Source organism: Pteropus vampyrus, unplaced genomic scaffold, assembly GCF_000151845.1.
Source record: "Pteropus vampyrus isolate Shadow unplaced genomic scaffold, Pvam_2.0 Scaffold100, whole genome shotgun sequence".
Taxonomy (NCBI): domain Eukaryota; kingdom Metazoa; phylum Chordata; class Mammalia; order Chiroptera; family Pteropodidae; genus Pteropus; species Pteropus vampyrus.
This window is the reverse complement of record NW_011888881.1, coordinates 2,205,189-2,225,792: the sequence shown is the minus strand read 5'-3', so window position 1 is coordinate 2,225,792 and position 20,604 is coordinate 2,205,189. Positions and strand designations below refer to the sequence as shown.

General features: G+C 57.1%; 2 protein-coding genes across 3 annotated transcripts in view; one reads left to right on the top strand and one right to left on the bottom strand.

The window, feature by feature from the left end:
• POC1A (POC1 centriolar protein A) overlaps positions 1–20,604 on the bottom strand; it is a 62,038-nt gene that overhangs the window by 8,626 nt on the left and 32,808 nt on the right. The window contains exons 10-11 of one of the 2 annotated variants that reach the window (XM_023533313.1): positions 10,394–10,537; positions 122–345 (exon numbers count right to left, since the gene is read on the bottom strand). In XM_023533313.1, coding sequence (XP_023389081.1) covers positions 319–345; positions 10,394–10,537 — 171 coding nt within the window. In that variant the 3' untranslated portion in view covers positions 122–318. Of the gene's footprint in view, positions 1–121; positions 346–10,393; positions 10,538–20,604 lie in introns of those variants that run through there. The other variant, XM_011364644.2, reaches the window with a different exon arrangement.
• Positions 10,579–19,034, top strand: LOC111742743. Its single transcript, XM_023533314.1, has 2 exons — positions 10,579–14,792; positions 14,837–19,034. The coding sequence occupies exon 1, from the start codon at positions 11,215–11,217 to the stop codon at positions 12,148–12,150; it is 936 nt and encodes a 311-aa protein (XP_023389082.1). The 5' UTR covers positions 10,579–11,214; the 3' UTR covers positions 12,151–14,792; positions 14,837–19,034.

The following is a 20,604-nucleotide window of genomic DNA, read 5'->3' as shown; positions in this document are numbered from 1 at the left end:
CGGCCCGACCCCCCTCTTTCAGCCTCCCAGGACTCTTCCCGGCCTGCGTCCCTCTCGAGGTGGGCTTGTCCTGCACACGCCCTCAGCTCTCTCCCTTAGTTCTCATTCCTGCTTCCCTTTTAGGCCTGTTTCTCGTCCGCTTTTCACTGTGTTTGGAGAGAAGGCAGGAAAAGGGGCAGGACGTCGGTCTGACCCGCAGGCCCGGGCTCGGGGGGCAGTCTGGGCCCCTGTCGCGGCTCACCGCTCTGGGGCTGATGCCGGGGCCGGCGGGCCGGGAAGGAGAGCCTCGGCTCCGACCGGGGGTCCGGGAGGTCCTTCTCAGATACTGCTCTCGTTAATATTTTTCTAAGATTAAAAAAAAAAAAAGCCTATGGCATCGAATGTGTTTCTAGTGCTGGTAAATGTTTTAAAAGTGCTCTTAAAATTCAAAAGGGAAGTTAAAAAAGCAAGACAACACGAGACGGGCCAAAGAAAATGCATTCTAAGCACGAGACGCAAGTGCAAAGGCCCCGAGGCAGGGAGGGACATGGCGGACAGGGAACTGTCAGGAGGCCGCGGTGGCCGGTCTGAAGAGGCTGCAGAGAAGGGGGAACAGGCCCCTGGCCCAGACGAGACAGGACTGGGGAAGCCCCCGCGCCCCGGCACTGCCTCGCCAGAATCATCGGTCTGAGCAGGTGTAGCCGGGGGGACGGCGGCCTCTTGCCTGCGGCCAGTCTGTGGAGCGCTGGCTCCGCAGCGAGCTCTGGGAGGAAGGCTCGGCCCGGGCACTGACCGTAGCCGCCTCATCCCACACCAGGCAGTGGACGGAAGGGCGTGAACTGGCACCTGAGACCAAGGGCACACACACTCTCCAAGCCAGGTCCCTTCCTGCAGCTCCTCCTCCCAGAGCCACTGCCACCTCTGTGGAAAGCTTCCTGCATGTTCCCCACGTGCAGACGTAGCAGGAACACTGAGCTACAGTGTGCGCAAAGCCCTGAGGGGCCGTGGGACACCCATGGGGCCCTCCTGACGTCACCCGTTCCCATGCGCCCATCCGGTGCCCGTCACGTGCACCAAACAAGAGACTGGCCGGCAGGGGCTTCTGGGCGCTGACGTGGCCACCGCGCCAGTCCCCTCGGGTTAAGCTGCTCTGCCAGGGCTGACAGCGAACAGCATTTCGCGGGGGAAGGGAGGAGAACGGTGTCAGCCGGCCGGCCATCTGCATTTCTCAGAGGTTTGTTTGGCTAGTTCCCTACAAAATGCTTCCGCTGGCAGTCGTCACCCTAGGCTTCCCCCCACCCCGCACTGCCCAATCCTGTCCAGCTCTGGGGGCAGCCCCTCTTCCCCGCAGCCCCCCACCTGGCCAGAGCACTCCTCCACGTCCGCTCCCTACTCTGAGCAGGGCCCGAGGTGTGTGGGAGCCCTCTCAGGTGACTGTTATCTGTTCTCTGGGTGACGTTCCCTCCTGGCCACCTCCGAACATGGAAGACAGGCGGCACGGAGGTGGGCAGGGTGGCTGGGCCAGAGACAGACTACCGGTGGAGGGACAGAGCCTCTATCCAGCCACACGCCCCCTCGAGCACTGTGCCTGGGCTTGGGGCACAGCAGCGAGGATCACTAGAACTGCCCTGGGAGCCAGGATCCTGGGGCATCGGTGTCCGAACGGGGCCAGATGCGAAGTGGGACGTGAGGGCTGGAGTGGTCAGGGGCTGCCGCATGAGCAGGAGGCTCAGGGCTACGGTGTGGGCAGGGGGAGTGGAGGGTGCAGCAGGGGCTAACCGGGGGGCAGAAAACAAACCTCACCATGGGACCCGTGTGCAGGACGCCCCTGGCTGCTGTGTCGGCTGGCTGGGCAGGCGTCCCCACCCCAGGCGCCCACACGCCGTCAGCACCGTAGGCCCCAGCACTTCCCTCTGTGACTGTCCCTCTCAGCCCCCATCTTTACGCCTCAGCTTCCCGGTGACTCCTGGGCCCTTCCACACTGCTTCTGCCGGGTCCCTGTCCTGTCTAAGGGCTCAGGAATAACGGCAGTCTCCCTGGTCTGACATTCATGTGACACTCAAGGCATGTGCTGCCTGTCACTATGCAATTCCTGCCCAAGCTCCACCTACCTGAAACCCCACTACACCCTCCTCCCCCAGGAAGACCCCTGGTCCCAGCCCCAGCGCTCGGGTACCTGTTGCTCCTTGTCTGCCAGAACGTCACGGCTGGAACACGGGTGTGGGCCCTTAGAAAATGCTGTCGAGTGACTCCAGGTCCCCACCTTAGCCCTATGTGGCAAGACCACGGGTCCCAGAGCTGTACAGCCTGAGTTTGAATCTGAACCTGACCACTAACTTACCAAGTGGCCCTGGGCAAGTTACCTGACTCAAGGCTGAAATTCCTCACCTGTACATGGCATCGAGAGAGCCACTGTAACACTGCAGTAATAACCGGTACTACTATGGCACTCGCTCTGTGCCAGGCTGGGAATAGGGGCACACTGTGGGCAACATGGTGCCCCCAGCTCTTGCCCTTATGGGGGCCATGGCTGAGCTGGGCTACTGGGGAGCCCTGGGCATGATGATGAGGCCCTGAGAAACCAGTCTGTGGTCAGGCCTGGGAGGGTCTGAGCCATCAGGGCACGTGGTGGTCTGGCTGCTTCTCCTGGGACGGAAAGTTCCTTTTAATCATTTCCAGGCCTGTGGTTAATTTGGGCTCCCCAGGCAGTTTCCCCTTGCTTCCCAACACGGGAGCCAAATTACTGGGGGCCAGGGGGTCTCAGCTGCCCTGGGTTTCAGGGAGAGGGCACGGTCAGCCAGCTGTACCCCTGGGGCACTTGTGCCGGGCCACAGGAAGCATCCCAGGGCTGGCCACTGGCTCAACGCCCGTCTCAACTGTGCCACACAGAATGTCTAACTTTCCTTCGGTTTCATCGCAAAGATGGAAAAATGTGGAATCAATCTTCCCTGCGGCACGGCTTCACTTCTCTCAGATCCCAGCGATCTAAACCAGAGGCGGTCAAAGGGGATCTCTTCGCTGTGGGGCCTGGGGAGCTGTCAGATCAAAGCGGAGCTGCTGGGCCCAGCGCCTGCCTGCTCTGCCTCGCCCCCCGCCAGCACCGGCTCTGACTGTGTGCACGCGCACGCACGCGCACGCACAGGGCCAGCCCACTGCCACGCCAGAGGTGACTAGGGGCCAGAGGGGCCAGAGGGGCCAGAGGGGCCAGCCCCGCTCCCCGAGGACAGAGGCTGCTGGTCTGAGGCCAGCCCTCTCCACGTCCAAGGCTTTGCCTCTCAGCCCCAGCCTCCACCCAGGCTCACAGTCTACAGCACAGGGGTACGAACACCAGCCCTCCAGCAGCCTGCTGCCGTGCGCAAGTCGAAATGCCAGCACCACGAGGACAGGGCTTCTGTCTAGTCTTGCTCACTATTGTCCTGCCTCCAGGTACAGCTCCTGGCATGTAACAGGTACACACTGAGTGCGGGATGGCAGACGCCCAGCCCCAAGCCCTGGGGGACACAGCGAGCACCAGTCCCTGAAGGCCCCTCGTCTGGGGTGAGCCCGCCTGATGGTGAGGAATACTCCCCCAGCTTGGGCCTTGGACCAGGCAGGCTTCAGGGGACAGAGAGTGTGGGGCAGGGGGGAAGGGGGGCCAGCAGGCCAGAGGGGCACCTTCCCCCATCCCGCCCGCTGTCCCAGGGAGGGAGGGGGCCTCCTAGCCAGAGCAGGAAGTGGGGGTGCACCAAGTGGGGCAGGAGTCCAGGAAGCAGCTGAGCTCCTCCCCTCCCCACCTCAGGCCCGATCATGAGGACTACAAGCTCCGAGGCCTCACTTCCGAGAAGGAGTGGGGATCCGTCTCGTGCTGACATCTGACATGCTAACGGGCACAGGAGCACACACGGATGATGCACAGAAAACCGAGTTTCTACAGAAATTCCTCCCGACCTCTCTGGATTCAGCAACTATCTTTCTAACGACCTCCCTTCGCCCCCCCCAGTCTGTTGCTAACAGCACAAAACGAGCTTTCGTCCTTTGAGCCCACAGGTCTGCGTTTCTGGTTCCCATTATCTCAGGGATATAGGGTTTCTCTGCATCCCCCAGCCCCCCTCTACTGAGGTTCAGCTCTCTTCAGGAAGTACATGAAATACTGTTTTCTATTGCGGGATTAGCCCTGGGATTAAGGAATCTTGGCTAATTTACCTTCCTCGTGGCTTTACAGCAATTCCTTTTAAACAAACATAAGATTTTCCGTATTACTGCTCATCCCCAAAGGAGAAGCTATGACGAGCGGGTCCACTCACTACGCCCCATAAAACCGGATGCTGCTGGGACCTGGGGCGATGCCCACGCCGGGAGGGAGACCTGAGCGGCATGCCCTGTGGCACTGGACTGCGTTCAGGCCACCAGGGAAGCCAAGGACACAACAGGGACAGGTGCCAAGGTACAGGACGCCAGTCACCGCTCAGCCCCAGGCTCCGCTGTACCCTGACTCCGGGGTGAATGCAAACAGGGCTAAGCATGGGGTGAGAGCCTTAGCTGTGGCCACCTCCTGCATCTCAGCTCTCCCGAGGCTGAGCTGTCCAATAATCCACACGCAGTAGTTATTTACTGGAACCTGAACACAATCGTCCCAAGTCAGAGAGACGGCGTGGTAGCTCACTGGAGGCCTGAGAAACCTCAGTACACCTGCCAAATTGGGCTGCGGCCCTGCTGACAGGACCACCCTAGGGACGAAGACGGGCTGCTGGCCTCCCATGCCCGGGCGAGTGCCCGCGGACCCCCGCTGGGAAGCCTGGCCTCTCACCTTGGCCAGTTTTCTAGACTCACCAGCTGGGCCTAGACCACTCCTCCCAGTGCCACGTCCTGTCCCCAGAGCGTCCTCTGCTTTCTCTCCTCCCTCCAGCGGCGGTCCCAGTGGGCACAGTGGGGGTCTGTACCCGCAGCCCAGGCCTAGACGCAGCAGGCCAACCGCGGCTCCCCGGCCCTCCTCTGCAGGCCCTCCTCTCCCTTCACTTGGGAGAGCACCAAGCGGCCTCAGGGTCAGCTGCGACGGTCAGTCCCAGAGCCTTGGGGCTGCCTGTCACAACCACAATATTCACATAGGTCCCTCTTGGGGCCTGGGCTTGACCCTTCCTCGGAGGGCCCTTGGGTCCCCAGAAGAGCAAGAGCAGGTCACCTGGAGCCCCCTTCTCCCCGCTCTGAGCGAGCCCCAAGTTAGTCTGAGTGGTGCCCCTTGTCCCGCCCCCGGCGCCAGGCCTGCTGGGGCCTCACAGGAGAAATCTCGTAAGACCGTGACCGTCCCCAGGCCCCAGAGGGAACCGCAGCCAGACTGAGCCCATCTGGCGGGCTGCGGCCTCCAACATACGGCTTCGATGGGGAGGGGGTGCTGCTTGCTGCCACCACCACAGACGGGAGGATGGAAGATGGGGCTGCCATCCAGCCCCCACCCCCACCCCGTAACAAACACGAGCTCGCCCTCAGCGTGGCCCTGCCCTGATACTGGCGAAGACACAGCAATGCCCCCCACCCCCAGCACCCCGAGCCTCTGCATTTGCAAAGCCAGAGGAACCTGTGGATAAACTGCCAAAAAGAGCGACAGGGCTGGGAAGGGCCAGGGCCCAGCCCCTCTGCACAGCTGGAGTCAGACTCCAAGTGCGTCTTCGGCACAGACCAGAGTGTGTCCCGAGTCCCGAGTCCCGAGTTCCCCAGGAAGCAGCCTCTTAACAGAGCCTAAAAAAGCCTCTTGACTCCTAACCCAGTGGCGGGAGCTCAGGCTGTCCCAAAGTCGACTCTGAGCCAGGGTTGTGTCCACGAAGGGAGGACCCCCAAACCCACTCTGGACGACGGAGGCAGGTGGCTACTTGTGCCGACATGGAGGGAAAGCTCGCGGTTGTGGAAAGCAGCACAAGCGTCCCCATGGCACTGCCTGTGTGTGCGGGCGACGCCAGGGGCTGCACACAGCCACAAACGGGGGTCGCGGGGGGCACGCAGGCGTGCTCCCAACAAGTTCGGTCTGGGCACACCTGGGAGGACCAGCCCCCAGGGAACATGGAGTTAAGTGTCTGAAAATCTGGAGCCTGTGTCCACAAACAATGGCTGGTCTGCCCAGGGAGGAGGGCCACCAACAGTCCGAGGGTGGCCAGGCGGCTCGGCCCACGCCAGGGAGGCCCGGGGCTCCCACCTTCCCACCAGTCAGGAACTAGACGCCCCACCTGAGCGGCCAACCAATTGGGGTGGACAGGACCACGGGGCGGCGGGGGGTCGGGTGTCTCAGAGCAAACGGGCAAAAACCCTTAGCTGAGTTAGATCAGCAGTTACAAGAACCTGGACGTTTAAAAACTCAAACGCCAGAGACGCACACCGGCAGGGGGCGGGGCCTGCCCCACCCAGTGAGTCACAGGAGCCGGAACGTGACAGTGACATTGTAGCCTGCCGTAGCCAGCCCGAAGCGCGGGTGTCGTACAACAACAGTTGCAGCAAGGATTTCATGACTCGGTATTTTTAAAAAACAGCAAGACACGAAACTGGAGTCAAAAATAACTTTGCTGTGGGCTTCTGAAGCAAAACCACCGCGCTGCTTGTCGGCCCAGGGCCCTCACTGCAGCCTCCCAGATGCCAGGCCGGCCTTGAGGAAGATCCGGCACCTCGCGACTTCCAGACGTGACCCCCGACCCCTGCCACTCAGGAGTCTGTGAAGGACGCGGAGGGAGCCGGTGAGGGGTGAGCTCATGCAGGAATGCCAGCCGTGGAGAACAGCCTCGCCCTGCTCACTGGTTAGCTCTCCCGCTTCTGTGAAAGGGACCCCCAAGTCGCTTGGTGACACCCCCATAAGAACACGACAGGAAATGCCAGGGCCTCTGTCTATACACCCAGGAAATGCCCATCACCAAGTGGGCAGCTTGGCGGCCTCAGGGGTCCACCCTGGAGTCCTTCTTCCAGGTGTGGCCACAATGGGAGGGGCCTGGCCGTGGCGGATATGAGTGGAAACTCATGGAAAGAAGGCCCTTAAGGGAAGTCCCGGCCCTGCCTGCGATGCTGACCTGTGCTGTCCACTCCACGGGACAGGGAGGGGTGCGGGCCCTCCGGTGCCCGCTCTGCAGAGGAGGAAGCCACGTCTTCCCCATGTCCACATGGCTGCAAAGAGGCAAAGCTGGGTCGGAGTGGCCGAGGCTTCTAAGCCCTGGTCTGGGCTTTTCTCTGGACCCCGTGGGCCACTGAGGTGGAGCCAGCTTTCTCGAGAAGAGAAGACGTGGGGCAGGCCAGCAGGTCCGTGCCCAGGGTGCCCACAGGACAGGTGTGTGTTCTCTCCAGAGGGCAGGCGAGGGCTTGGGGAGTTAGGACAGGCTCACGAGGAAGAGGGGCGCACACACAGCACCTGTAGTCAAGGCCACGATCCGAGTCACTCCTGAGAATTCCCAGGAGGAGTTCTGAGGGGCAAAATGTCTCCCCAAGAAAAATCTAAATTCTACTGCTAGGAAATACATTTTCCTCGAAAACCACGACGATAACTTGACTCAAGAGCTGCCGTGAGAAGGATACGTCTTTGAAGAGCTTCAGTCTTGGCCCCGATGCCTGGGTCTGGGTTCGAGGCCCCATCTAACGGGCCCCATGACCCAGCCCTAATTTCCGGCCCCCTCCCCTCCTGGCCCTCCTCCTTCCGGGCCCGGGGGGAAGACATGTTTCTCTCCCTCTCATCCCACTGCCCAGGAGGACCGCCGGAGTGTCGCTGGCAGCCCAAAAACATTCCAGCAGTTCCAGAGGCCTGCGGAATGTCCACTCCTGACGCTGCTGGGTCAGCTGCCGCCCTGCCGCTTGGAGAACATGGACTTACTGCTGTGCTTCACGACACGGCCGGCGCTGCCCAGCGCATCATTAGCCAGGCAGACCTGGCCATTCCCACTTCACAGGGGAGTGGCGTCGCCTGCCCGAGGTCACCAATAATGAACGGTGGGCTTGGCCCTCCGATCCAGGAGGGCGGCTGTGCCCAGGCTCTCTCCAGAGAGGGAGGGCAGGTGGCTCACTGGCCTGGGCAGAGCACCCTGAAACCCAATGGGGGACCTCTGCTCCCCACAGCTGCTAGTGACGCGAGGCCAAACTAACCCGGGCCGCTCAGCACATGGTGTCTAGCTGGGACCAGGGTCCCAAGGAGCTCAGCGGAGGAACCAGCAGAGTCCCCAACAGCAATGTCACAGGGGTGAGGGGCCTCTCCCACAGAGGACCAGGGCAAGGGGACACAGCTCTTCCCTGGAAGGATGTTCTGCAGGATGGAGGCCCAAAGGACCCGAAGCCCGTTCCCTCTCAGAGGCCACTCTGAAGGAGACGTCCCTGTGGGGGAGGGCAGGGGCAGTGAGGGGCGGTGACAGGGCCGGGAGCACGATTCAGACGGGTGGCTCTGGGGTAGGAGTTGGGACACAGGGGCATGCTGAGATGGAGAGGGCGCCCGCTGAGGGGTAGCACCCAAGACTGATACCCGCAGACCAAGGGGGCCCAGGGCCTGGCTGAGCCACCTGCACAGGAGGACAGGGTGGCGCCCGGCTCTTGTCCTCAAGGGAGCTGCCAGAGAGGGGGCTGCCCTCGGCCAGGCTGGCCCCAAGAGGAGGGGCGGGAAGCTCCAACCCCAGTGGGGACAGCCTGGCTGTGGCCGGAACCCCCCGACTACAGGAGTGCTGGGCCTGGGCCCGAGGGTCGGTGCAAATGCACCATGCACTGCTCTGAAACTGGCAGCACTCCAAGGCCTCGCCTGGGGCTCCACGTGGGGACCCAGATTCCTGAGGACCCGTGGAGCGCGTGGGCACACACCGCGCTCGGGCGTTCAGGAGCGCACGCTGCTGGGCACAGCAGGTGATTGGACGACGGGCCTGGCGTCGGGTGGGCGGGGTGCCGTTTGGGTCTGCAATGGCGCTGGCTCAGGGAGGCGAGGCCAGGTACCGCCGAGGCCACAGCAGAGCCTTCACTGTTCTCGGAGGCCAGCTGCTTAGTTACTCTTGTACTCCTGACGGCCAAAAACACAGCAGACCTTCCACGCACTCCGCGGAACGGCGACGGGAACTGTGTTTAGTGTCATGCGCCTCTGGAGCCTGCGAGGCTATATTTAACCATCTTCTCAGACTTAATTTCCAATTTTATCCTCTGAGGTTCTAAGTGATTCCACCTCCCCGCTCTCACTTGACGAGGCTGTGAAGGACACGGGCAGGCGTGGCGGCCTCGGCTGGGGCTGGGGTGGGGACTGTGCGTCTGCACGTTGCTCGCCTCTCTCTCAGCCCACGCCTCCCTCTCACAGGCTCGTGGTTTTCAGAAACGTCTGCGTGATGTGCCCACAGTCCCACCGTCCCCCAGTCACTGAGCTGGGCCTTTCCCCTCAAATGTCCTCCCCTCGGCGGGTCCAAGGTGTGCAGTCCCAGCCGGGACGCTGGGACACGCCGTGGACCACGTGACATGAGGTGGAGGGGCTGTCCTCACTGAGTCCCAGATGCAGAGGTAAAGGACGTGAAGGCACTGCAGCTCCATTTCCGTCACAAGCTCAAGGGTCCTTTGCGTCCCTCCCACACCCTCGCTCTACCCACGTGCTGGCCCAGGAGAGGGGGTGACCGCACCCGGAGACAAGAAGGAAAGGGACCTGAGGACCTTTAAATCTTGCCTACCCTGCTCCCCTCGGGCCCCACGCCAGCCACACCGGGCTTCGCTCGTAGCCCAGGTGTGCCCAGGGCCCCTCCGGACCTGCAGGAGGCTGCTTTCTCGACCAGGGCCGGCCTCGCCCCGGGACGAGATGCCCCCGCTGGCCTCATCAGAGCATTTTGTTCTCACTGAAACTGCTGCACTCCAGGTCTGTGGTATGAGCTGCCAGATGCACGCACGCCCCCCCAGGGTGGCCTACGTCCGTCTCGCTGACGAGGGTGGTCGGCGCCCTAGCAACCTAGGGCCTGGCGCAGGCCAACACCTCCCACAGCTTCACTTCCTTGAATCCTCACCATGAACGTGGGAGGCAGAGCCCGCGACCACCACGCCTCGCAGACAAACGCACCAGGACTGCAGAGCCCAGGGAGTTCTCCAGGTCACTCAGAGCGGGAGGAACAGTGTCAGCTGTCACCCAGAGCCTGGGCTCCCGGATGCCCCGACTCCCGTCCCCGAGTGCCACCCAGAGAAGAGTGAGAGGAATGGACAGTGCTCCGTTCAGAGCTCTGCTGTGGCCCCGGCCAGGCCTGGGCGGGCACACCCTGGCAGGAACCAATTTGGGGGTCCAGAGGTTTGGCTAGGGTTTGGATGGCCCGAGAGCCAGGACCTCAGGGCAGGCACTACCATTTCATTACCTTGCGCTGGAAAATAGGGCCATCGAAATTATGCCTTTTAAAATCCCAGCGCCTGCCGGCCAACTTCAAATGGTACAAAAGCCAGGCCAAGTGCAGACGACATGTGAACTCAAGTCACGGTCTACCTGGGTGAGGACGTCCAGCTGGCCCACGATGTGCTCCAGCGTGCTGGTCAGCGTCTGGGGCATGCTGGAGGGCTCCTGGGGCTGACTCTGCCCTGACTCCTGACTCCTGCCTCTGCCTGGCGGGATGGGGAACTCCATTTCTGGCTGAAGAGAAGGAAAGGAGAGAGCCCTCAGTCCTGAATGAGTGCTTGAGGAAACACAGGGCCAGTCCTCGAAGCGGACCCAGGAGCAGACGTGAGGAGGGGCCCCAAACCCGGTGAGAAGCACCGTGTGCTGGGCTCCACATCCCCAAGGACGCGGCCGGCAGATGCCTCAGCCTTGGTCTGGGGACCTACCACCCTCCGTGGCAATGATGTGCTCGGAGAGGCTCACTCTTAGCTGGCCCAGAGCCCCAGTGACCAAACGACGCAGCCACACTGGGCTCAGGGTTTTAAATCACGGCCTCACCAACCGGCACTCCAAATGTCACCAAGGCACTCCCCGGCTTCGCCAGTCCTGCAGGGCTCCCCGCCGGCTCCGGGAGAAAACTCGAGCCCCTTGACAAGGCGCCCTGCTCTGGGCCCGCCCCCTCCCATGGCGTCCCCGCCTCTGCGCCCTCGCACTCAGCTCCTGGCCCTCCCCCGCAGGAAGATCGCATCGCCCTCTCTCCCCGGCTCCGGCTCCGAGCGGCCTGTCCTCCACGCGCTCTGCAGCGCCCCGCACTCCCGAGCAGGAGCTCCTCCGTGCTCCTGCACGCCTGGGCCTGCCACACTGCTGCCCCATCCCTGCCTGTCCCTCCGGCCACTGCGTCTCAGCGCCAGGACACCTGAGCGGGAGGACCAATGCTGGCCTGCGCACCGGCCCGCCGCCCGCCCGTGCGTCTGTCTCCTGCCTGCACTCGTCTCAAAGCCTGCTGGCTACCCATGTGCCACACGCTCCACAGAGCTGGGGTGACCCGTGTATTCTCCTTAGGGAACTATTCTCACCTCAGAGATAACAAACTCTCGAGTGCACTTCGATTTGAACTTAAAAAAAACGAGAACTCGAACGTGACACCAGCCAGAGGGTATTCTTGGAAACAGAGCCACACCATGTCCACATGCCCACCGTCAGCACATCTGCTGCGGCACTGCGGCCACCGCGGCTGGGCCCCTCCTGTTCTCCGGGAACCAGTGCACTCCAGGCCTCAGTGCCAGGGGTCCATCCCAAAAGGAAGCCTTTCAGAGGCCTCGACCGGCCTTCACCTCCCGCGGCGGATCCTCAGGCCCAGCAGAGAGCAGCGGGACAGCAGTGACCTGGCGGACATGCGAGCCCCACCGCTGCCCGGCCACGTGGCCCTGGGCAAGAAGGAGGCGCAGCCTATCTGGGCCCCCACTTGCTCATCTGTAAATGGGGGTGATGACTTGGGCCTGCCCTTCGAAGGGCTGGGCTGTGAGAAGCGCTTATCTGAACCACCAGAAAACCTTTCTTCAGACACGTTCTCAGTCCTGTGCCCTCCACTCCATGAGATCCCAATTCAGACACGCACATTCTTCCTCTGGACACCGAGTCTCCTTGGCTCCCTCAGGAAAGGCCACTGGAAGAAGGGCAGAGCTGGGCAGCCTTGTGTCCCAACAGCTGGCACCCTCAAGGCCAGGTGGGTGCTGCCTACTGCCTGGGGTGGAGGGCATGGAAAGTCTGAGTGTTTCCACAGAACAGCCCAGAAACTGACGGTGCTGAGCTGGGCCCCTGGACGCGCGGGGACGATGGCCGTGGTAAAGGCGTGGGGCGAACCTTGAAGACAGCAGCCACGTGCCCGAGCCGGGAGGGCAGCCATTGGAAGAGAGGGCCGTGGAACCACCACGCTTTCCCACCTACTCCCAGCTTCCACGGGCCACGTCCATTTCACAGCAAAGGAGACGGGGGCTCAGACAGGCGAGACTGAGGGAGGTACCCAGCCTGGAGCCTCGCTCACAAGTCCAGGGTCCTGCTGCTGGGCTACAGGCCATGCCCCTCGGTCCTCATATTACTTTCAACAGGACACAGCGTCTGTCTGCTTCCCTGTCCACTCCCAGCAGCAGACGGCACGGCAGGAAACACACTGCCAGCCCCGCAGGTGGCGATGGCTCTCGCTGCCTGTGTGCCAGCCATCTCCCACGTCACGTCGCTTAAGCCTTCACAGCAGGCATTCTTAACCTTACTTTTCAGATGGGGAAGAAGGCTCAGGGGGGCTAAATAACTTGCTCTTAGTCACCTGGGAAATGACAGCGCTGGGATCTGAACCCCAAGTAGAGGCAGTTCCCTGACATCGGGCGGCCCTGACGGGTGACACGGCCCACAGTTGTGCTTCCGGGCCCAGCTCCTCTTGGATCCCTATGGAGGCTCCCGGCTTTTGGGTCTAATACTTTCCGTATCGTTTCCCCACCCCGCCTGCCCTAGAATGCCTGCCTGGCACGGAGCTGAACGCAGACAGGCCCTCCACAAGCACTCGATGCCTCTAAGAGCCAAGCCCGCCATGGTGACATTCCTGTGTAATGAAACCTTCCCAAGGCAAAGGGCCAGCGGCCCTGCCCCACACAGCACTGCGGCCACTCACCTGCACTCCACAGACGCAGCATTCCCCCGGGAGCTTGCTAACCAAGCGATAAAGCAGAGGTGACGGACAAGCGTGGGAAGAGACGCACGCGCCCGGGTGGCAACTGATGACAGCAGCACAGCGTTTCTAGAGAAAACCACATCCACGCTATCTGTCCAGCACCAACGGGCACGCGGGGCCTTGCCAGGTGGCTCTGTTAGGTGCACCATGAGTGAAATCGCAGTGACATCGACCCACGCGCACATGCCCACAGAGCTGCACCAAGTGGACAATGTTCGCCTTTGCCAAAGAGAAACGTCTTAACATCAAAAGAGAAGGTGAAACTCAGAATAGATGAATCTGACTTTGTGGAGATCTCACTTGGGGTCCTGGCTGTCCCCTCTCACCCCCGCCCCCCATGTGGGACCTTGGGCTCTCAACAGTAGGTTAACCTTCTGCTTGGCTCCGTTGCTGCCAGCCTGTCCTACGCCACCACGAGCTCAGCACTTCGCACTCAGTAGGAAACGTGTTAATATCTGTGGTTGATCTCAGCCACTCAAACACATGGGTCATCGCCTCATAAGTTTTCATTTAGAAAGACAAAACAAGATAGCTTGCAGGTCTTCTTGCGATAAGAAATCAACCCGTCGGGGTTGACTTCTTGACTGGTCTCTGGATTGACTATGGTCTCAATTTTTCATCAAGATGCAGGTATGGGTAAGGAGCTTCACCTAAGATATAGAAAGCTGGGGAAAGCATTAACCCCATCCTAGTAAGAGAAAGACCGACAATCTGAAAGAATCATCATCTCTCTTAAATCAGAGAGCCCAGGTCACAGAGTTAACTAGCCTAACATCTAAGGAAAGACAGACTCTCCCAAGGGAAACAGGAAGTGAGCACAGCTCACCTTTGGCAAAACACACAAGGGACACCCAGTGCTATTCAAGTGGGTGAGGACTGAGTTATAAGTTTTAACAAATCGCTAGAGGCTGACTGTGGACAGGATGAGAGTGAAGAACCCCTGGGGGGGCCACAGATACAAGGGGCGTTTGCACCCACTCACAGGTTCTCCTCCACAAACCTCCACCGGGCTCCCGTGAGAACGACGAGGACAGGGCAGTGGGTGGGAGCAAACCATCCTGGAGGAGGGGACCTCCTCCCCTACAGAACAAAATCCTTAAGATACGGGGAAAAAGCAAAAAAAAGATCCCTGGGGGAGAGGCAGGAAATCATCCTGAGCCGAGGTCACGGAGGTCGCCTATGGCTGGGGCCGGGGCAGGACTCATGGGGACGCCCGACTGAGACCTAGGGACATAGGGCCCAAGACAGAAGCTGCGCCAGGGCAACGGAACTCCCCCCAACAAAGCTGGCAAGAACCAAGGAACGAGGAACAGCAGCCTATGGCTGAGAGAGGGACAAGAGCGTGGGGACAGACATCCTCTGACGGGCAAGCCCTGAAGAAAGGCTGAAAGTTGGGGGTGGGGCAGGAACGTTGAGAAAAACCCTCAGACACCCAGACCTCATTCTGAGTACATAGAAACACTAAGCTAAGCTTGACTCCCGATGAGACTATTTACCTCCCCATCTCCACCGTCCTATCTGCAACGTCTGGCATTCGGTCAAAGATTATGAGACACATAAAAAAGCAAAGGAAAAAACTCACTGTTAAGAGATTTGGATTCAGATGACTTAGGTGTTGGCACTACTGGACAGAGAATTTAAAATAACTATAATTAATATGTTAAAGTTTCTACTAGAAAGTGTGGACAACACACACGAACAGGTGGAGAATTTCAGCAGAAAGGTAGAAATTGTGAGTTGATGGAAATGCTAGAAATAAGAATTGCTTTGATGGGCCATGAAAAGGTTCAATTTGGTAGAGGAGAATAATTCAGTGACCTTAAAGACAGATCAATTCCTCAAACCGGAACATAACTGGGAAAAGAACAGAATGGAGCTGTTCCATAAGCTCTGCAGACTGTGTAACGTGTGCGACTGGAATCTCAGGACAAAAGACGTTTCTTATAATGCAAGTTTGCTGGTTATGAATTCTCTCCGCTTTTGTGTGTCCAAAAAGAAGTATTTATTTCTCCGTTTCTAAAAGATATTTTCGCTGAGTATAGAACTCTGGTTTGTCTCTGAAAACTTTGCAGATGTTACTTCAGTGTCTTCTGGCTTGTACAGTTTCATATGAGAATAATTCTTTAATTCCTGCCTTTGATCCCCGTATACAACGTGGCTCCTTTCTCTGCCTACCTTCAAGCTTGTCTCTGAACCTTCAGTTTTCAGAAGCTTGAGTATAATTTGTATGGGCTTTTGTTTTGTTTTGTTTTTCTTCAGCCCACTTATCATTTCTCTGAGCTTCTTAGATCTGTGGTTTGATGTCTCTCATTATTTTTTGAAAATTCTTGGCCATTATATTTTCAATAGCATCAGAAAACACAAAATGTGTTACCAGTTCCCTAGGCCTGCTCTAAAACACTGTCATACTTGGTGTCTTAAAGTAACAGAAAATTATTCTCTCAGAGTTCAGGAGGTCAGAGGTGTGAGGTAGAGGTGTCCAAGGCTGTGCTCCCTCTGGAGACACTGAGAGAGAACCCTTTCTTGTCCCACCCTTTCTTCTGGTGGCTCTAGGATCCCTTGGCTGCAAAACTCCAATCTCCGCCTCCATCTTCACAGGTGCTTCTTCTCCATGTGTCTCTTACAAGGACACTTGTCATTGGATTTGAGGCCAACCCAATAATCCAGGATAATCTCACCTTGAAGATTCTTAATTTAATTACAACAACAAAGACCCTTTTCTCAAATCGGGTCACATTCACAGCTTCTAGGGGTTCAGACATGGACATATCTTAGGGGGAGGCACCATTCAACCCACAACGAAATGCTTAGATACAAATCAAACAACATATGTACAAAATCTGTATGCCGAACACTACGATGAGAAAAATCAAAGACCAATATCAGTGAAGAAACAGACCATGTTCATGTACTGAAGGCTCGATTGTTTTATCCTCCCCCAAATCACCTACAAGAATCAAAAGCTGATTCTAAAATTTGTATGGAAAAGCAAAAGAACTAGAAAAGCCAAAAACATTTTGGAAAAAGAACGTTAGAGGACTCATACCACCTGACTTGAAGACTCAGCCTAAAGCTGCAGCGATCAAGACCATGCCGTGCTAGTGGAAGGACAGACACAGGATCAATGGAAAAAATGGAGTCCAGAAATAGACTCTCAGATACCTGGTCAGCTAATATTTAACGAAGGGACGCAAACAACTTAGTCCAAAGAAAGAATATTTTCCACAATCGCCGGAACGACTAGATGTCGATGTGCAAAAAAATGAACTTCAGTACATATCCTGCGCCATATACAAAAAAGTAACTCGAAATGGATCACAGATCTAAATGTAAAACCTACAACTACAATATTGGCATACATTTTTCTTCTGAAATATAAGAGAAAATCTTTGTGACCTTGGGCTAAGTAAAGATTTCTTAGCTATGACCCCCGAAGCATGATCCATAAAAGAAAAAGTTAATAAAATGAGCTTTGTCAAAACTCAAAACATCTGCTCTTTGAAAGACACTGTTAAGAAAATGAAAACACAAACTACACACTGGGAGAATATATTTCCAAGTGACATACCTGGTAAAGACTCGTACCCAGCACACATGAGAACTTTCAAAACTCGATGGGAAGATGAACAATCTAACGTTTAAAAATAGGCAAAAGATTTGAACCCATACTTCACCAAAGAACAAAGAAAGATGGCAGACAAATACATAAGCATTTGTTCCACGTCATTAGCCATTAGGAAAATGCAAGTTAAGGTCACAGTGAGCGATCATCGCACACTTTAGAACGGCGATGAGGTGGAGAAACGTGGTGTGCCGTGCCCCATTGGGGAGAACACAAGATGGTTCGACCGCTTTGGGAAACAGTTCGACGATGACTCACAAGGTTAAATACGCACATACGCACGTTCAACCCCTAGGTATTTACACCCGAGAAAAATGGAAATATATATCTATGTAGAAACATATGTATATGACGGTTAATAGCAGCTCTATTTTTAATAGCCAAAACCTGAAAATAACCCAAATGTTCACCAACAGGCAGATAAACACATTGTGGTGTATCCATTTGATGGTGTACCACTCGGCAATAAAAAGCAACAAACTATTGATACGTGTAACATGGGTGAATCTCAAAATAATTTGGCTGAAAGACACCAGACCAAAAGAATATGTAACTATGATTCTATTTATATCAAATTCTGAAAAATGCAAACTAGTCCACAGTGATAGCAGATTAGCAGTGGGCTGGGGCTGGGCCTGGGGCTGGAGGGAGTGGGCTGCAGAACTATGAGCAGGCACAAGGGAACTTTTTGGGATAATGGAGTCATTCTCTACCTTGATCACGGTGGTAATTACATGAGTATGTGTCAAAATGCAGAGAAGAGTTCACTTTTTAAAACGGTGAATGTTACTATTTATATATTAATAAGCCTGATTTCGAAAAAACGCAGTTGAAACTGAAATGCCCTTGGGAGCCCAATCTCCCATCACGTGACACTGCACTTGAAACCACCCGTCACTACCACTCTGCACTCAAGGTGCAAATCACCACCTTTCCACGGGACATTACCAACGGGCGAAACGCAAGGCTGAAGACCCCGGGTCAGGCCCCGGGTCAGGCCCGAGAGGTTCGTCACTGGTCTGGGGATTAGTTTCCAAACACGAGACGGCAGTGTCACATTTCAGCGTAGTTCATTCCCAAAGCCTCGGTCTCCCTGGTTGTCAGCAGATGTCCCCAGGCAGGTTTTCCCGAGCAGCAGCTGTCCAGTCTATGGAATGTCAGGCCTCGGCCACTTAGGGGCCCACACACAGCTTGACAGTCAAGAGCAGGCGAGGTCTGCACACACCTGGCCAGCAGCCAGGAGTGGCTAGAATTTTCCCATAGAGATATCATGATCTGATTTGCCAGAATGTGCCCCTCCAGTGGGTGGGGCGGTCAATTACTGATACCTGCTCCAGGTAGAAATTTCTCTTTTTCTTCTTATCTCTAACATTAGACCTTACTCCCAGCCCGGTCTGCTCTGGGAACTGAAACAGACAAAAACGTTCAGGAGCTGGAGTCTGGGCCAGAGAGAGGACAGGGAGGTGACCCAGGCCTAAGATCTGGGCCATCTTGTGTAGACCCAGGCGGGCATCACTTCTGGCCACTGCCCACTTAAAACACCAAAGCGTGTCACTGTTTCTGAAGCAGGGCCGAGTGCAGAACTGGAAGACATGGACACACACACGCACCACGATGAAATCTTCTCGACTGAATCGTCCAGCAAACCGCTCACTGCGTAGTCTGCCAAGTGGGTGCAGGGATTCGCGGCCACAGACATTTCTGTCTGCACCTCAGGCCTCGGCTTTGGCAACTGGCCCTCGTGGGAAGCAAGCAGGCACCCCTGTCTGGCTGCCTCCCTGTTTGCTAAGCCCGGCCCTGGCGAGGAGAGCTGGGGGCCGGACAGAGCTCGTCTGGGCTCACCCGCAGCACCAGCCACTTGAGTGGAGAAAGGCACGGCTGTTTTCTCAACTCAGAGCTCAGAAGAAAACCAGTACTGTACTCCCCACACACGCTTGTGGGCTAGATATACTACAGTCTTGTCTGCCCTATAATTTAGGGTTCCGGAGTCCAACAGGAGAGGAAACTTCTTCTAAACATAGCCCTGAACCCAAGAGGAATTCTAGTTTCTTAAAAATCATCTAATTCTTTGGCGGTCTTGCCAAAGCTCTTCCAAGCCAGTCGAGTGTGAGTGTGGGGTCTGGTTACTGCTGCTGGCTTTTGCACGAACGTGTGTAAATGGGCAGGGTGCCTCTGGGAGTGACCGGGGCCTCTGTTAGAGCGTTCCCGCTGATCACCTCCTGCTTCCGGGAGGGCTGGCCTGGCTCAGTTCGGTTCCACTGACATGGCCGAGGGCCCCCACCCGGCTGGGCACTGAACACCTCGGGTCACCTACCCCCACCTCGAGACAGAAACACCCGCCCGCCCACAGCAAACAGAACTGCGGGACTTCCTGGGAGGGAGATTGAGGCTTCTGATAAAGCCCAAGTGTTGACTGTAGATTAAAAAAAAAAAAAAAAAAAAAATTTAAACTGCTTTGAGCTAATTTTAGACTTAGAGAAAAGTTGCAAAAAATAGTGCAGAGAATTTCCATCCATCCCTCCCCCAGGCTCCCCAGTGTTAACATCTTACGTAACCGTCAGTACAATGATCGCCGCAGGAAGCCAGCACTGGGACCATGCCAGTGAGCAAACCCAGGACCCCACTGGACTTCCTTCCGCCAGCTTCTTACTAATGTCCTTGGATCCTGATGCCCCAAAATCCGACCCAGCAACTCACGCCTCACGTAGTCATTTCTCCTTCAGCTCCTGCACTGTGTCAGGCCGTCCACATCCCTTGTCTTCCACGACCTTGACACTGTTGAAGAGTACTGATTAGTTATGTGGCCAAACGCCCCTCGACTGGGTCTGTCTGACCTTTTCTCATGACTGGAGTGAGGCCGTGCATTTCTGACAAGCGCAGCATCGAAGCCACACGTGCACGATGGCACGGGGCTTGTGCCACCAGGACTGGTTATCAGAGGCCCTGACCTTGCTCGGTGGTGATGCTGACCTCTATGCCAGGTTTCCCCAGTGCAAAGCGACATTTCTCCCTGTGTAGTTAATCTTGGAGGACTGTGGCTTTTTAAAAGGGAGCGTGTTGTCATCACAAACTCCGTGTCGGCCCCGCTTGCTGGTGGCTGCAGCTGCCCCACAGACGAGAAGCGTCTCGTCTCTCATGAGTGGCAGAGCGACATCTCTGGAAGACGCCGAAGCTCTCCGTGACAAAGAGGAACAGTAGCAGTTTATTTATAGATCCACTTGAAGACAGCTCATTGTAACTACTGGAGTTGAGTTTTCAAAGCTCGGGAACAAAGGCTGGCAATCTTAGCTCTCCTTGCACTCGGTTCGATGGATTGCGTTCGAGGCGCAGACTGCACCCGGGCATCGCTCCCAAGACCGGCAATTCATACTTAGTGCCGCATCTCAGGACATGAGCAAAGCCTGCCAGGGCAGATAACTGCTGGCTCTGCCTACCCTGCAGAGGCGGCGGGCCTCAGATGGGCCAAAGCCTCACCCTGTGGCTGCCCAGGGGGCGGGTGGCGGGGGGCAGTGCGGAGCGGATGGAGACCACATTCCAGGGGGTCTCGCCGCCTCCCTGCTCTGTAAAATGAAGTTGCACACGGCTGCTGTGACCCCAGGCTACATCTCTCTTCTTCCTTCCCCCTGCAGTCTGTGAAGGGGGACAGCGCCCCCCAGCGGATGCCTGCCCTGAGACAGCTGGCAGTCGCTGCCCCACCTGCCCTGCCTTATCTCCAGGCTGGAACGAGGGCGTCTTCCAAGTCACAACTACCCCTGAGGACAGAAGACGGTGGAGCCCCAAAGCTCCTCCTGCCCCCTGCCCAACTGTGGCTCCCCACCAAGACTGGACTCTCTCCCCAGGGAAGGGAGACATGGGTTTTCTCGAAGCCCCTATGTCCTCATCTGAACAGAAAGCACAAAACAATATGTTTGACATGTGAGGAAAACTGTGACCATGGACCAGGCACTTGATATTAAAGAACGATTAACCGTGTTG

Coding starts and splice junctions, on each gene's coding strand:
- LOC111742743 (XM_023533314.1), top strand. CDS start 11,215: ATGCTGGCCTGCGCACCGGCCCGCCGCCCGCCCGTGCGTCTGTCTCCT.